Source organism: Aulonocara sp. 'chitande type north' Nkhata Bay, linkage group LG20 (assembly GCF_057382095.1).
Source record: "Aulonocara sp. 'chitande type north' Nkhata Bay isolate Kocher_YH1m ecotype deep benthic linkage group LG20, A_spYH_male_GT1.1, whole genome shotgun sequence".
NCBI lineage: Eukaryota > Metazoa > Chordata > Actinopteri > Cichliformes > Cichlidae > Aulonocara > Aulonocara sp. 'chitande type north' Nkhata Bay.
The window spans coordinates 19,999,679-20,015,334 of NC_141363.1; the positions used below are offsets into that span (position 1 = coordinate 19,999,679).

Consider the following 15,656-nt stretch of genomic DNA (forward strand, 5'->3'; position numbering starts at 1 on the left):
TTTAATATTCTATTATTTGTAAGTGTTGTTTTATTTTGCTAATATTAGACACAATGTAGTAATGGCAAATAACCATGATTTATTGTTCACGTGATACTATTATTTCAATGTCATTTAATGTTATTAAATGTTTTCTTTTTTAAATACAAATACAAGTATTATTTACTGTAACAGATATATTGGAAACCGCAATTCCCTTCGACATGTCCAATTAATCATCCAAAGTGAGAATATTAATCTTCTTAAAAATGAAGTTCTACAAAAATATGGAAACATTCACGATTTAGCATAAACTGGTCATCTTTAGTGGCTTAATGTACACTTTGTCTACAGTGTAAGGTTTGCTAAGCACTCATTATGCCACCAAACTGTTCGTGGATCTGTTAGACTGGTGCAGAGTTTAAAGATGAACCACAAATGGAACAAATTCAAACTTAGAAAAGTCAGATTCTTTATTGGACTTCACATCAAGTATAGGAAAGAGTGGCAATCACATTAAGGCGATACACTTATAAAATTAGCACAGATTTTGTCCCTTATAAAATCCTTTTTGTCCTCTGTGATAAAATAAGTTATGTACATCGGTGATGGGGCAGCATTCAGGGGTTTTAGGATTAACAGGAAAACTTTGATTGAAAAAGAAAATTATCAACACAACTCAGAGATGACTGAAAAACAGCAAGGAGCAATCCAATGATCAAACATAACAGTGCGATTACCTCAATCATTTACTGCCTGAGCATCTTTCTGATAACAGCTGCAAACATCTGGCATGCAGCACTTTGACTTCCTCATGCACAGAGGAGCATGATGAGTACTAATATTTAGTAGTTTAAACAACAGCAGCTTTACATCTTAAAGAAAAAAAGAACTGGTTATTAAACAGATCATCAAAATTGAACAATTCAGCAAAACTGAGAAAAGCATTCAGCTGGTGCAGAGCCCGATCAGAGCAGGATCATTTCTCCCACACTGACAAGTTACCAGATAAAACGTGCACTCCATGACCCGTCGGTGAGCAGCTGCTGTCTGTTGCTAGGTGAAACCTCCTTGTTACTTAGAGCCTGGCAGAAATACTTATTCATACATAGTGACTGGTGGTTGCCAGGCAGTCACCAGGTGCTCACCTTAGTAACTGGGACTTGGTTAACTAGTCTTGGTTTGCTGCTCTTTTTGAGATCTATTGTGTGTTTCACCAGTAAGAAAAAAAACAAAGTTCAAGGCTATTGTTCACCGCACCCTCCCCCCCCCACACACACACACACACACACACACAAAGGTCATGAGGTTCACTCGCCCATCCATCACCCGACCTCCTCGCTCCTCCTCAGACTCAACACCAGCTTCTGCTGCTGCTCTGGACTTCAAAGTTGGATGACATGAAAAGCTGAATCATCAAAATCAAAATGCCTTCTGATACCAAGGAGGTAAAAGAAATTCTCCTGAGGGCTTCTGGTTCTAAAGGGTCCCAGAGAAACCATGTATTCATATGTAATCAATCATTCATACATCTGCAGTGCTACTCGTCCTGTTTAGGTGTGCAGTGGACCAACCTGATTTTGAAGCAATAACTGAATTACAAAATGAGTTTGTTGCATCCAAAGTTACAGAAATGCTCGTTTACGACTGTCAGCGAAACACTCTGAGGCTCAGTGATGTCTCCGTGTGGAGGTGTGGGAGCTTCTCTGTACATGGGGTGTTATCCTCAGGGCTGATGTGTGAAGGACCAGTGTCTGCAGGCAAACGCAGGACGGCTAGGACTCAGGATCTGGTCTCTACCTGCTTGTGCAGGGCCTCGGCCTGGGCTTTCAGGCTCCGAAACTCCACCTGGACGAAATCCGTCAGGGTCTTCCTCATTTCCAACTGAGGGGAAAATTTGAAACGTACATTCAGTATCTGTTATAATTACTTTCTACATTTGAGAAAGTGAAATCTGTGAGAGTTAGTTAGGATTCAATCATGGTGTTCATGGTGACGTCCTGAAACCTCCTGTTTTATCTGACAGAAGAAGTTTTTTGTTGTTTTTTTACTTGCTGGTGTCAGCGAACTTCATGACAGCACCTTAGATGAAGCCGTGCTCACCTGGCTCTTGTTTTCAGCTCGGAGGGTTTCAACGAGATCTTTGACACTGAACGGTTTCCCCACGAGGACGGTGATTCTCTGGAAGACAACGAAATATGTTGAAAAACAAAAAACCCTCAAAGATCCGAACACATCCTGGAGTCAGACTGAAGGCGTCTCACCTTGCCCGTGCGAGGAATGTAGGGCTCCACGTTGGGCAGCACGTCGCTCAAACCTGACATGAAGCAGAGAAGAAGTGATGCGTTTCCTCTGTACCTGCATCACTGCGTGGCGCTGTTCGCCGACCTTAAGCCATCAGACTGCTGCTACCTTGCTAATGTCTTGTGGTGACATCTTAATCTGTAGTCTGAGATATTCTGAAGCCATAACAGGAGCGTCACTCACCCACGTGCCAGAGCGGCAGGATTATCGGATTAAGCGAGCACTCCGCTATCAGCCGACCAACACCTAAAACCACAGAAGCACAAATGTTCACACTGATGATCACAGCACGACATCTGCTCCAACAGAGAGACACAAACTGCGCTCACCCCACTTTAAACGTATGAATTCCTCCGTCATGTTGATTTTGCCTGAAATAAAATCAGAGAAGAAGAGTTCATTTTCACAGTAAGAAAAAAAATAACGACATGTGAGGAGGAGGTTCACAGACCTTCTGGAAAGACGTGCACCCACTCTCCTTTGTTCAGCTTCTCCAGAATAAAGTCCATTCCTTTCTGGTAAACGCCATCACCTACAGACACAAAACGGTTTTACACACGTTTTGATCACTTAAATAATATCGTGTAACAATGTCAGTGTGCCTGTTTGCATGTAAGAGTCTACATGGACTTGTCCCATTAAGGTCTGTGAGCATTCCTCACTCATTTCTGTCTATTATGTCAAGGCTTTTTGTTTTCTCTTATATTTATGTTATTCGTTTATTAGTAAGTTTAATGCGACTGGCTGCATGACTGTGGAAATTTGCAGTTTTGCTATAATCAGCCAGGTTTACAGTATGTTTGATATACTTGTGTTCGTGTCTTGTCCTTGTTAAATAATGGAAAGAAAGAAAAAGAAAACGTCTGCTGAAGGTTTTCTGTCATTCACAGGACAACAAACTGAAACAGTAAAAGCCCGACGTTCAGACTTCTGCTCGGATACTTGGCTCATGTGGTGTGATGCGCTCAGATGGGCTTACCTCTGCAGACGGGAACACACTTCCCTCGGCTGAAGAACCTGGAGTGCAGCTCTTTAGTGAAGCAGATGTCAGATGCTGTAGGTGTCCTGTCCAATCACAGGTAAGTGAAAATTACACGTCCCTGCTTCTAAAACATTAACAGGCTGAAGCTCAGAAGAAACGAGATGAAGCTCACCATCGCATCTTTTTGAAGTTCCACAGCTGCCTGAGCCTCAGGACGCCTGCCGCAAACACACGCCGTTACCATCCAAGTGTTAACCAGCAGTGAGATTTCAGATCGAGTGTCTGCTCTTACCCCAGATGTGCGGATCATCCATACAGGACTGGTGGTTGGATAGAGTGATGAGGGGCGTGTCCGAAGGCCTCTGGTCAACCAGGTTCAACAGAACCTCGTGGTTGTGGACCGTCAGACAGTTCATGTACTCTTAGGAAGAAGAGCAGGAGGCAGGATCAGTCGAAGGTTCTCTGAGTGACATCCAGAAAATTAAGATGAACGTAAAATTTGCTTTCTTCTCGTTGATATCAGCAGCTCGCTTTCCCTCTAACTCCTCTGTGAAGCCACATCACTGTTATCTTCGTCCTCGTGTGGACTCTGTGCTGTACTGTGTATTTTATTTAACAGTACAGTTCAGTCACTCATGCTCTCACTGAGCATAAACACCCAGAGACCGTTGGAGGCAACCAAGGGACTTGATTTTCTTTTTAAAGAAGTGCAGTTTGCTGCTAATAAGCGAGAGTGTACAAGTTATCATTCAGCTTATAACTTACTGGTCCAGAAGTAGGAGTAGGAGCCCACCATGCCCATGATCAGTGAGCTGGAGACCCTCCACGGCAGAGCGGGGCATTGAGGGAATGGCCATCTCACCTCCAGGGGCATCACGGCGCTCTGCTGACACTACATCCACACACACACTCACCTGAACACAAAGCCACGCAGGGGGAGGCTGAATGACAGAGACAGCAGGTGGCGCTCAAACCAAACTCCTGCTGTCATACTGTAAGAGCTAATCTTCATTAAAAGCAACAACTTTATTTGTTTGGTTTTTGTTTCCTGTCAACAAAACATTTTGTCTGCTGCGTTTGAAAAGCAAACTCCTCCATGTGTTATATGATTAAAAAGAAAAACAGCTTCCCACATATAACCGTATGTAACGATAATAATAATAATAATAATAATAATAATAATAATAACTCCATGTGAGTCCCTGTATAGTTTCTGTAAGGATTTTTATTTGCACTGAAAATGTTCAAAGAGGACTCAACATGCTCCTGTCTGCACACCTCAGGGTTAACCCTGAACTTACTTTGATACGGTCAAATCCTGCATGGTGACTCAGACCTCTGAGGTTTAAACCCAACTACGAAACAGGAAAGTTATCTGAAAACTGTCGTTTTTGTATCTCAGCCACTGCCAACTACAGTTTATCCGAACAACGTGTGTCCTCGAGTACATCTTAGAGTTTTATTCTATGCAAAAATAAAACAAAAACCTGTTGAAATGATGTTTTGGACCTTTAGGACACCGTAGCCACGCGAAACAGTAAAGTAAGTAAAGAACAAACAAAAAAATCAAAAGAAACTTAAAACGAACCAAATTTATAAAGTTGTGTCTTTGGAGTCTTTGTATTGTCTATAAGAGACCAAACTAAGTTTGAATAAATTCCACGTGGTTATATTTATGTCTCACAGCTGTCTCATTAGCTCACGCAGCTTTAGGATGAAGTGAGCAGGAAGAGCAGCCGGCTAACGTTAGCCTGTTAGCTCCTAGCCAAAGTTTACGGCACACTGACTTCTGAGAGACGTGATAATGAAAGAAAACAACGAAAAAGTTCATAGTTCAAAATTTAACTCATCCGAGTTAAATGTTAAAGGAGTGTTGTCTCAGCTAACGGTGCTCGGCAGCTGCACTCACATTATGTCAGATTAGCTAAAAACGGGTTTTATTTCCTCAGAAATGCAGAAAAAAATTTCGTCGTTAATTTTTCTAAAACTGCATAAAAACATTTAAAGACATGAAAACTCCGACAGCTGCAAACATCACCACATCTTACATTTCCTCACCTTTCTCCTGTCTCCTGCTAACAGGCTGATGGTCACCAACCCCGGAAGCTGTTATCACGCGCTGAACTATGGGTAATGTAGTTTTCGGTTAAACTTTACGTTTTCCCTGTTTATTACAGATGCGCGCAATTTATATTTATGTTTCTTTCAAACACGTTAACGCTTCATAAAATAAGACGACTTCAAGACGCTGTTATTTCCTTTAAACGGGTTTAATGTAGTCCATCAACCTCTTCAGCAATGAGAAACGAGGTTTTATGGGTAACGGAGTCTGGGAAGTAGGCCAAAGGTGACGGTTTTTTTCTTTAATCGGACCTTCTCTGTAAGAAAATAATAATTAAACACAACATATGTAGATGGCTCATTTAGTATTCAATCAGGATACAACTTCTGGAAGTAGCCAGTTATTACAATAATACTAAACTGCAAAAGCCCCGAAAATGAAATAAATAAGTACTGCGTTAATAGCAGCACTCAGCACCCCCACTCCTCTGTGTTATGCTGTCAGCATCGATGATAAGGAAATCTAGTCTATATTAACTAAACTAAAACTTTTGTCTATTGACAATGAAGGTCAAGATTAAATGCTCGGCTGACCGTGGTATTCATGTCCGCAGGGCCTATATATTCTTGTGATGTTTTGATCTTTAAAAATTGTTGGTAAAATAAAGTTTTCACAGATTTTCACATGTGAAACGTACGCACAATAGTAATTAAAAATACAGCTTTCCACAGTGCATGTTCATGAATATGTCTGTATTTTTTCAGTGAATTAGAAAATAAAATTAGTAAAAACAGTTTATATTTGAATTTATTTTGTTCAATGCAATCTTTAGATTCCATACAAACATTTTTGGTCTCATCATTATCGTCTGTTTTGCTTGTTATTTAAAATGACCATAAAGAAAAAAACCTCTTGTGCTCCGTCATGGCAACAGTATTTGCATAATTTCTGCTGTGTATTTGTTTGGTCTCAACTCCTGTTCAGGTCTCGCAGAGGCAACATGATCTCTTCAAAGGCTTCATATACAAATGCAGATGGAGCCCTTTGCCCCTGCAGTGGGCCAGTGGCCCATTTAAAGCAATTCCATGTCTAGCAAAGTGACGTCATCTATTTAAATACTTGGATTGAAGAAATACTGATGCTGGTATCTCATCACCATCCAGCAATGTCTGTTTGGGAGCTTAGTTGTGCCTGTGTAGCATTCACACTGTATTATTCTCTCTAATAAATAGCATGTACTTCACATTCCAGGGTACATACCAGGATACTGGACACACGTACAATTATTATGACTGCACTGGTGCATACGAGCAGCTGGGAAACTCTGCTACTACTGACAAAGGAAGAGGAGAGGGGGGAGGCATGTTTGGAGGCAGTGAGAGAGAAGGACAATTCATGAATGTAGTGAAGGAGGACAGGCAGAGAGTCGGTGTGACAGAAGAGGATGCAAAGGCAGAGAAGATGAAGGCAGATGATCTGCTGTGAAGAAGAAGAAGAAGAAAAGGTCTGGAACTTGTAAACAACAGGACCTGAAGATTTGCTGAAACTTTCAGTTTTGAGACGCCTTAACGCCCACTCACATCCTGGGCCATCTGACCTCAGGAAATCACATGATAGGGTGGGGCCAGGTTTCACAATGAGCTCATCCGAAACTCTGGCTGATTGTGACCCACACCCGCTTTCACACCTTGGCTCATGTGATTAGAGGATCATCAGGGGGTCCTTTGTCCCTCTGTGGCGGGAAACTCCCACAGGGTTTAAATCTGGGACTCTCCACCATTTGACTCTAGAACTGAAGAAGCTGTCTCTCAAATTGTACATGTTTCCACTGCTCCCAATCTCAGGAACAATGACAGACGCCACGTTTTTGGAAAATATATTTTTAAAAGTTTAAAAGTACACGTTAGATTTATTTCACCAACACTGTTTGAGGGAGAAAATCTCCAGTTACTGCTTCGTCGTCTTTCACCAGCTCGGTGCGAGCAGGTTCAGGCCCTTTAATGCCACCTCAAATCCCAGAAAACAAGCCTGAGAGGGAGAGAGGAGAAGAAAGCCATGATGAACACGTGTGCACTGTGCTGATATCAGGGGTGAGATGTATTAATATTTGAATGAGTGTTACAGCGTTGGCTGGGAAGGCTCGCAGGAAAACTGCATTGAAGCCCTTGTAGAGAGCTTTAGGTCCTTCTTCTCGAAGCAGTGCTCGCAGGACATCAGCCAGACCTCTGTACTTCCCATCTGCAGCTACACACAAACACACAGTTTACCCATCCAGTGTTAATCTTATCCAGATAATAAAGCTAAGCTGGAAACGTCACAAACCACTGACTGATGTCATGGTGTCCTTGTTTTATGTGGTCTAAAAATCTACTAACGAAATGAAAATACTAGCTTCACTTGGACTCAGCTCTGACCTGTCTGGAAGTTGGACTTGAGCACGTCTGGGGGAAGAGCAATCACCCAGTTTAATATTCCGGCTACACCACCAGCCAGGAGGATTCTGGGAGTGCTGAGCTGAGACACACTGGCACACAGTCAGAGAGAAGTGAAAGCACAGATTTACAGCATCTGACAAATCTTTGGTCTTTATAGGAGTTAGAACTGTTCAAATGGATACTGACCTTTGACCCTCAGGGGTCAGGACATCCTTGAGATATTCATACGTGAGGAAGTACAGACCGCTAGAAGGTACGTCTGAGACCGAGATGGAGAGAGAAACAGTCACACCGCTAAACCTCGGGTCACCTCAGCTCCTCTGCTCGAGGTCACACAACACTGTCACGCACAAACATACAGATACACAAACCACAGTGCAGCGTACCTCTGATCAGAGTGAGCACAGTTCCTTTGTAGACGCTGCGGATCCCCTGCTCCTTATAGAGCCTGACCGCACAGTCCAGCGGACCTGCGTACTTGGACCTTCCACCGCTCGACTGCACCTGGAAAACACACATTTCACAACATTTACTTAAATACATAAATATATGTGTCAGTCATGCCTTTAAATATGTGTTGGATTAAAGCCTCCCATGGATATTAGTTTATAACTAGTCAGGTTATGGTATAACCACACGAATAAAAGTTACGCAACTGATGTTTAAAGCTGGATATGTGAGCAGAGCGACTTCTGCACGTGTCTGTGAATGAAGAGCATTTGCTCTCAAAAAGCACCGTAAATTATAATCAACCATAAAACAAGTGTTTACTTTGGATTCTAATTATTTCACAGGAACCTGACTGCACGCGTACACGCGCACACACACACACACACACACACACACACACACACACACACACACACACACACTTACCTGTAGCAAGCATTTGATCCTCTCTCCTGGAGCTACTATCACTGTAGTGAAGACTCCTGCCAGACAGCCGGACAGGAATATCTGATGGTACCTGAACAGAGCAGGTGATGGAAGTTCAGCTGTGTAGAAGTCAGACTCACTCCCAGGCAGCCACCTCAGTAACAGCTGGGTACTCTTCCAGGCAGTTATCATGAACCATGACCCAGATTAATATTATTTTTCGTTTCCCTGGTCAGCAGGACCAACAGCATCTTATATGTATTTGAAACAGCTGTTTCCCTCTGGAACATCTGCTTCTACAACTATCTCTGCACAGCTGCAGAATTCTTTCAAACTCAATTCAGGATTTTTTGAATATTCGCTCGCTTTGAATCTCCACCAGCAGCTGAGGGAAACGTCTGCCTCTGTAGCTGCAGATGCAATATTTGCACCACTTAGTCTGCAAAGAGCAGTTTCTTGTTGCTGCGCCTGTGAGTCAGCTGCACATCAGTAGGGTGTTGATGGGGAAACCTGAGAGTATTTGGACACACTTCCACACATGAGCATCTTTAAGAGCAGCTTTAAAACATTCTTACAACAATAAATGAAGATTCAGAGATCAGATCGCTATGATGGGTGGATTAGGGCTTCTCTTCTTGAAATAGCTTTCTGATTGGTTGGATTGAAAGGTGGGTGGGGCTTCTAGACCAAAAATGAGACTGCTACTTATGACATCATACAGATCCAAGAGTAGAAAAGAAACTGACCAGTTTGAAGCCTGAACTGAAGTCATCTCGTTATTGGATCAATAATGTTTCGTAATTTCTCAAATTTTATGTGCAACGTATTTTAGTGCTGAGATTTTAAATCTCAGTGGGTCTTTCCTGGTTAATTAAATAATCCATCCATCCATCCATCCATCCATTCGCTTCCGCTTGTCCTTTTCAGGGTCGCGGGGGGCGCTGGAGCCTATCCCAGCTGTCATAGGGCGAGAGGCGGGGTACACCCTGGACAGGTCGCCAGTCTGTCGCAGGGCTAACACACAGGGACAGACAACCATTCGCACATTCACACCTAGTGACAATTTGGATTATCCAATTAACCTATCCCCACAAGCTGCATGTCTTTGGACGGTGGGAGGAAGCCGGAGTACCCGGAGAGAACCCACGCAAACACGGGGAGAACATGCAAACAAAGACCCCGGCCTGATGTTGGAATTGAACTCAGGACCTTCTTGCTGTGCGGCAACAGTGCTAACCACCGTGCCACCGTGCTGCTAATTAAATAATAAAATGTAAAAATTAATTAAAAGTACTGTAGACACACTGAGCTCAGTATTAAAACTATGGCCACCAGTGGAACATCAGTGCCAGGAAACAAAGGATATCAGGTCCTCTCTGAACACAGGATACTGTAGTTCTGCTCACTTAACTACAGACACGCTGACTGTGTTGCTATAAAGTCTTCAGAGGTGAGACAGAAGCTACCAGTGATCGCCAACTCATGCTTAACATTTCATATGTACGTCAGGGTAACAGGACGGGGGTGTGAAGGGGGCGTGCTGCTTCAAATGAACGAATGACAACAGAAGGAAGGGAGGCAGGGCGAGAGTTATATATAGAGAAACACACAAGCGACAGTGTGTAAGCTTTGGAGGAGTGTTTGAAGGTTAAGGTGACGTTTAATGATTGGATCTAGCCTTTTAGCTGTGATAGTTACACATTACTGATGTTGAGCCTATTTTAAAAACAGCTGGATGTGTAACAGGTCTGCTCCAGCCTACAAACACAGACGGGGCTAAAGAGAAAGTGCGCTCTCTTTCACTTCTAAGGTGTTAAGCAGGTCTTAACATTGGATCAATTCAGCCTCAGATGAACAACAACACATGAGCCTTCACACCAACTCACTCTTAAACAAAAATGAAGCCAAAAAGCAGAAGCTGTAAGAGCACCCCATGATTCAGCAGCTTTAACAGCAATGAGCTGAAGCAACTGTTTCCTGTGTGACTTCATGAGTCTGTCACGTCACTGTGGAGTTTTATTCCACTCATCTTCACAGTGTTTCTTCAGTTCGATGTTTGCAGCATTCATTTATGCACAGCTCTCTGAAGGTGTGTGTGTTTGTGTGTGTGTGTGTTGGAACTAACATGAGCGGTTTTCCAGAAGCCGTCTGTTGGAGCTGTTTTCCAAGACCAAACCCAAAGAAACTGATGGCCATCATAGGAGCCACACCTGCCAGGGGCGCCCCCATGCCTTTATAGAGACCAAGGATACCCTGACACACACACACACACACACACACACACACACACACACACACAAATGATTTTAAATGAGTTTCTAGTTTTTAATTAAAGTGCCTATACTTCAGTTGATGTGTCACATGTTGAAAACAGAGCTGCGTGGCTGTGGCCTGTGTGACTGTCCTGCAGAAAGCGCTCACCTCTTTGGATACGGTCTTGCGTAAGCAGTCATAGGTTCCTGTGTAAAGCACATACTGAGCGGCTTTGGGCTGTGTTTGTAGTCTCACCTGAAACACACAGTTTAAATAAGAAGAATTACACACACGCACAAACACACACAGTGACCATGCAGGAGGATTGCTGAGTGCTGTCAGACAGGAGGAGACACCCACTAACATCTGCTGCTCTGTCACTGATAAACAGGGCGGTGCTGCGCTCATGTGACGGTTACTGCGATGCTGTGATCAAACTGTTTCTTCACAAAGACTCAGTGTGTCGCACACAAACACACAGACGTGGTTTAGATAGACTACAAAAAGATCTGGATTAAAAATAATGCCCATGTTGTAACGATAGGTTGTTGGTATTTAGCATTTACATTAGATTTCTGCACATTCAAAGTTTCTATATGGTAAATGGCCTGCATTTGTATAGCGCTTTACTCAGTCCCTAAGGACCCCAAAGCACTTTACACTACATTCAGTCATTCACCCATTCACACACTGGCAATGGCAGCTACATTGTAGCCACAGCTGCCCTGGGGCGCGCTGACAGAGTATGCACAATTATGTGAATAATAAAGTTATAAAAATCATAAGCAGTTATTACTTTAAAAAACTAAGTTATACGTTTTAGAAAAGGTGAAAATGCGACAGTGAGAGTAATGAGACGTTTCTATTGTGATGTGTTCAATACATGTGATGCTTCATCCCTTTACTTTGTTTTCGTCAGAAATCTGATTTTAACTTCGGGAGTTTGAGCTGCACACTTTGTACCCACGCTGTGACATTTCCTCGACAGTCTCCCGCTGGCTCTAAGCAGCCTCATTACTCCGTGTTCAGGTGGCCGCCTCGGCAACAGTTTAAGCCGATTTGTCGGTAATCTCTTTAGCACCACGATCTGACATTTCCCGTGACTTCTTGAGAAACATTACCCCCCGACACACACACACACACACACACGGGCACACACGCGGGCACACGTGGACGTGGACTGAATGTTTCTGTCTAAAGGTCTAAATCAGCTGTGTTGAAGCTCGGCTCGGGCTGCAGCTCTCACCTTGATGGTGTCCAGTGGGTGTCCGGCCAGCAGCAGACACGCTCCTCCGACACCCCCAGCCACGAAGTTCTTGAACGGAGACTCTCTGGGCTTTTCCTCCATCCCGCTGACCCCGCATGGCCCGAGTACACAGCCGGGCAACCTCACCACCTCACACCGCTGCTGTCCAGGGAGGGGAGGGTGCGACTGTCAGCTGTCTGTCTGTGGGTCTGTCTGTGTGTGTGTCTCTGTGTCTGTCTAAGCGCGTCTCTCTCTCTGTGGACTTTGTCTCTCAGAGCTGAGCGGAAACGAGAAGAAGTCTGTGAAGGTTCTCAGAAACGAGAAGAACAGTTATTCCTGTAAATAATTTATCTTCACAGTCACCCCTTCACATGTCCATAAACTCTTTGCTTTAGTCATATGGCGCACTTTAAACCACTGTTTTATATTTTTGTAGCTTATAAAAATCTGCCGCAGGTGTATTCACAGGTAAGGTTGAAACAGGGGATACAGCGCCCTCTGGTGTTCGCAGAGCGAAAGATGTGGTTTCTTAACACTGTCCAAAGTAAAAATACTACACTGCAATAGTACACCCGAGGGTCCTTCACTGCTGCAAAGTCTTCCTTACCTCTGCTGAGGAGGTCCTGCTTCCGGCAGTGTTTGTGTGTCTTCCCATCTGAAAACACAAAGACTTTTGAATAAATTCAGATCCTGCAGATGGCGTCATGTTAACGGTCCATTGAAATTCAGCTTCCATCCACCAGCGTCTTCAAGGTCATCTCCAGGAGTTATTGGTGGAAAATGGCCAAAAAACCCCCAATTTTTCCTAAAAGTGTGATATGTATCATCAAAATCTACAAAGTAACATAAAACATGTGAAATATGCCACATTTGACGTCTCCTTCAAGGTCAGTGGATCGATCTGAAGGTCAAAATGATAATAATGCTGCATAGTGCTATTTTAAACTTCTCTTTCCCATTGTTCATATTGACAACAATAACAAGGAAGTGGATAAAAATAGGGAATCGTACATGTGGATTGTAAATATTGTGGTACTTTGGACCTCTGACTTCTTCTTCCAGGTTAAATAAGGTCAAACTTTCACAAAACATTTTTTATCTTTAAAACTGTGCTTAAGATTCTGCTTGTTTGTTCGTACTGGCTACATTGAGGAAAGGATACCGGTGTATGGTGACTTTCACATCATAGCTGCATTCTAATATCATCTCACATTTGACCTCTGACCTCTGTTTTACATTTCTGCCTTTATTGATCCTAAAATGTGCAAAATCTTTAAGGAAAGTATTTTCAAGAGGAAGAGAGAAAACTCTGCTATTATGTAATAACCTCAAGTTATTCATGTCCGGTTGTTTACAAAGTTATCCACTCTTACATGTTTATATAAAAATAGAATATTATTCCCTTAACAGTATATCACTGCTCAGAGAGAGAGAGAGATGCCTCGGTGGACGTTTGTGCTTCTTGTTCACACGTCAATTACTGTGACTTGCATATTTTATTCAATAAAACTCTAAAATCTCATGTAGTACAACGTTTAGGTAAATAAAAAGCCTAAGCTGATCATTAAAAATGGTGATGAATTAAAAGTACATAAAGTATTTTACTTTTGAAACTGTTCAAATCAAGAATTTCTAAGACTGACGCACCTTTTTCCAGAAATTTTATGTTCTCAAATATCAGACTGGCTCAACAATAAACATGGGACTTTAATTATAATTTTAAAAAGTAATAATAACAAAAGTGATTTTTCCTCATCAAGAGGATTACATGGAGATATTCATAGTTGGATGAAAGGGTCTGTAGCTTCGTCTTTAATATGGACACTTATATTTATCTCAGACAGAGGCTGGTACACTTTCCAATGGAATGCCGAGAAGACTTTTTAACTTATTATAAAAAGGCTTTTGATAAGTTAATAAGCTCATTTCAAAATTACACATGTGCTCTTCCTACCAATCTCAGAAGCTAACAGCCGAAGAAAAGTCAACAGTTGCAGAGGTCTGAAAGAAATATCAATTTAATTGAATAAAGTATGAAGCTTCTCTTGGATTTCTGAAATTCCTGTTAGTTTCATTTTAAATATGCTAGTCTGTAGAATAAATTTCAGTAGTTTCTCACGCCTGTCCTCCTGTGTGCGTCATGAATTTTATCATATAATCATGAGTTATATCAGTGTTAGGTATTTTAGTACCATGGTAGCATTTACTGGATATTGTTTTATAGTGACATTATGCAGGAAAACTCTGTCATTCAATAAGGCCCCTTTGTTTTAGTTATTTTTCTCTTTGACCCAAGAATTGATGTGTGAGAATCACAGGCTGGTACAAGGTTGAAATACCACAGAGATCACTCCCTCAGCTACATTAGTTTCTTAATCTTTTAGACGCCTGTTGAGGCCAAATGGTTTGTTTCAGATTTCACTAATGAAAGAACTCTTCGTTTTGTGCCTTGAAAATATGTCGCTGAGATAATCACAATTGTAGCTGAACTGATACACTACACAAAGGATGCTTCTTCACCCAAGGGCAGGAAGACGCTGCCTTATCTTGGTCTGTACTGGTTTAAACTGATAATCTGCTGTCTCATGAATTTTACCCTCTATATAAACTGTTGTACTTGTGAATAAAGTTGAGTCACTTTGGGAAGACAACCTGAAGCAGTCTCTGTTTTCTTGTTCTCCCAAGCTGCTCCCGAGCTCGTACTAACACGCTGAATGGCATGCTTGAATATTACTTGAGAATATATTTGACTGTGTTACAGACTAAGGGACATTCTCTGCTGATAGGTGAAGGTACATTCTCTGCTGATAGACGTCCACGCCTCGAAGGAAGTCGATCCACGGATTAGGCCCTGGAAACCGTTTCCTTCAATTTTGGTGTCAGAAGTGGGATCCTGACGAAGGTAGGCACTCGTCTTTTATTTTATAAGACTGTGTTATGCCTTTCTCAGTGATCCACATAGAAACGGGATACGCTGACGAGGCCTTCTTCAGTGGCCCACATAGTAACAAGTGGGATACACTGAGGAGCCTTCTTTAGTGGCCCACATAGAAACACAGGAAGTTGCCTGTTGTTTTGTAAATAAAAGCAGAAAGGACACAGGAAGTTGCCTGCTGTCATAAACTAAGAAGTTGCTCACCAGCAGAAAGGACACAGGAAGTTGCCTGGGGTCATAAAACGAGAAGTTGCTCGTTAAAAAGATAAAATTGCTAGCAAAAAATCAAGTAACCTCAGGTGTGCCACAGCAAAAATAAATACTAACCTAAATCCTCCTAGCGTGTAAACCCCTCTGGAAATCACTGAACATGGGTCAGAATTATTCAAAGACCACAGACAGGTCCGATAAAAAATCTAAAGTACCTGTAAAACCAAAAATTAATAAAATACAAAATAAAGTCTCAAATAACGGCTCAGTACAACTCCCATTTCCGGTTACGTGTAACCCACGTCCGCGAATCGGTGAAGACGTCCATGATCACGTATCCAGAACGTGTGGAAGTGCTTATGTGACTGACTTTG

The 15,656-nt window shown here is 42.4% G+C and overlaps 2 protein-coding genes across 4 annotated transcripts; both read right to left on the reverse strand.

Annotated features, from left to right (window-relative positions):
• Positions 1-427: 427 nt before the first annotated feature.
• Positions 428-5,445, reverse strand: tafazzin (tafazzin, phospholipid-lysophospholipid transacylase). Of its 3 annotated transcripts, none has more exons than XM_086277480.1 (11): positions 5,324-5,445; positions 4,031-4,179; positions 3,558-3,686; positions 3,438-3,483; positions 3,263-3,348; positions 2,735-2,815; positions 2,613-2,654; positions 2,467-2,529; positions 2,244-2,296; positions 2,083-2,160; positions 428-1,863 (listed from the first exon to the last, which is right to left on the reverse strand). In XM_086277480.1, exons 2-11 carry the CDS (start codon positions 4,137-4,139, stop codon positions 1,762-1,764), a joined length of 789 nt encoding a protein of 262 aa, XP_086133606.1. In that variant the 5' UTR covers positions 4,140-4,179; positions 5,324-5,445; the 3' UTR covers positions 428-1,761. The 3 variants fall into 3 exon arrangements, with proteins under 3 accessions (XP_086133606.1, XP_086133608.1, XP_086133607.1); XM_086277482.1 differs by having other exon boundaries at positions 4,031-4,157; positions 5,324-5,392; XM_086277481.1 differs by having other exon boundaries at positions 5,314-5,365.
• Positions 5,446-5,696: 251 nt separating this feature from the next.
• LOC147305484 (mitochondrial carnitine/acylcarnitine carrier protein) lies at positions 5,697-12,846 on the reverse strand. Its single transcript, XM_086277479.1, has 10 exons — positions 12,745-12,846; positions 12,138-12,414; positions 11,060-11,146; positions 10,764-10,891; positions 8,639-8,729; positions 8,149-8,266; positions 7,949-8,021; positions 7,742-7,851; positions 7,450-7,571; positions 5,697-7,355 (listed from the first exon to the last, which is right to left on the reverse strand). Exons 2-10 carry the CDS (start codon positions 12,237-12,239, stop codon positions 7,293-7,295), a joined length of 894 nt encoding a protein of 297 aa, XP_086133605.1. The 5' UTR covers positions 12,240-12,414; positions 12,745-12,846; the 3' UTR covers positions 5,697-7,292.
• Between the last annotated feature and the right edge of the window lie 2,810 nt (positions 12,847-15,656).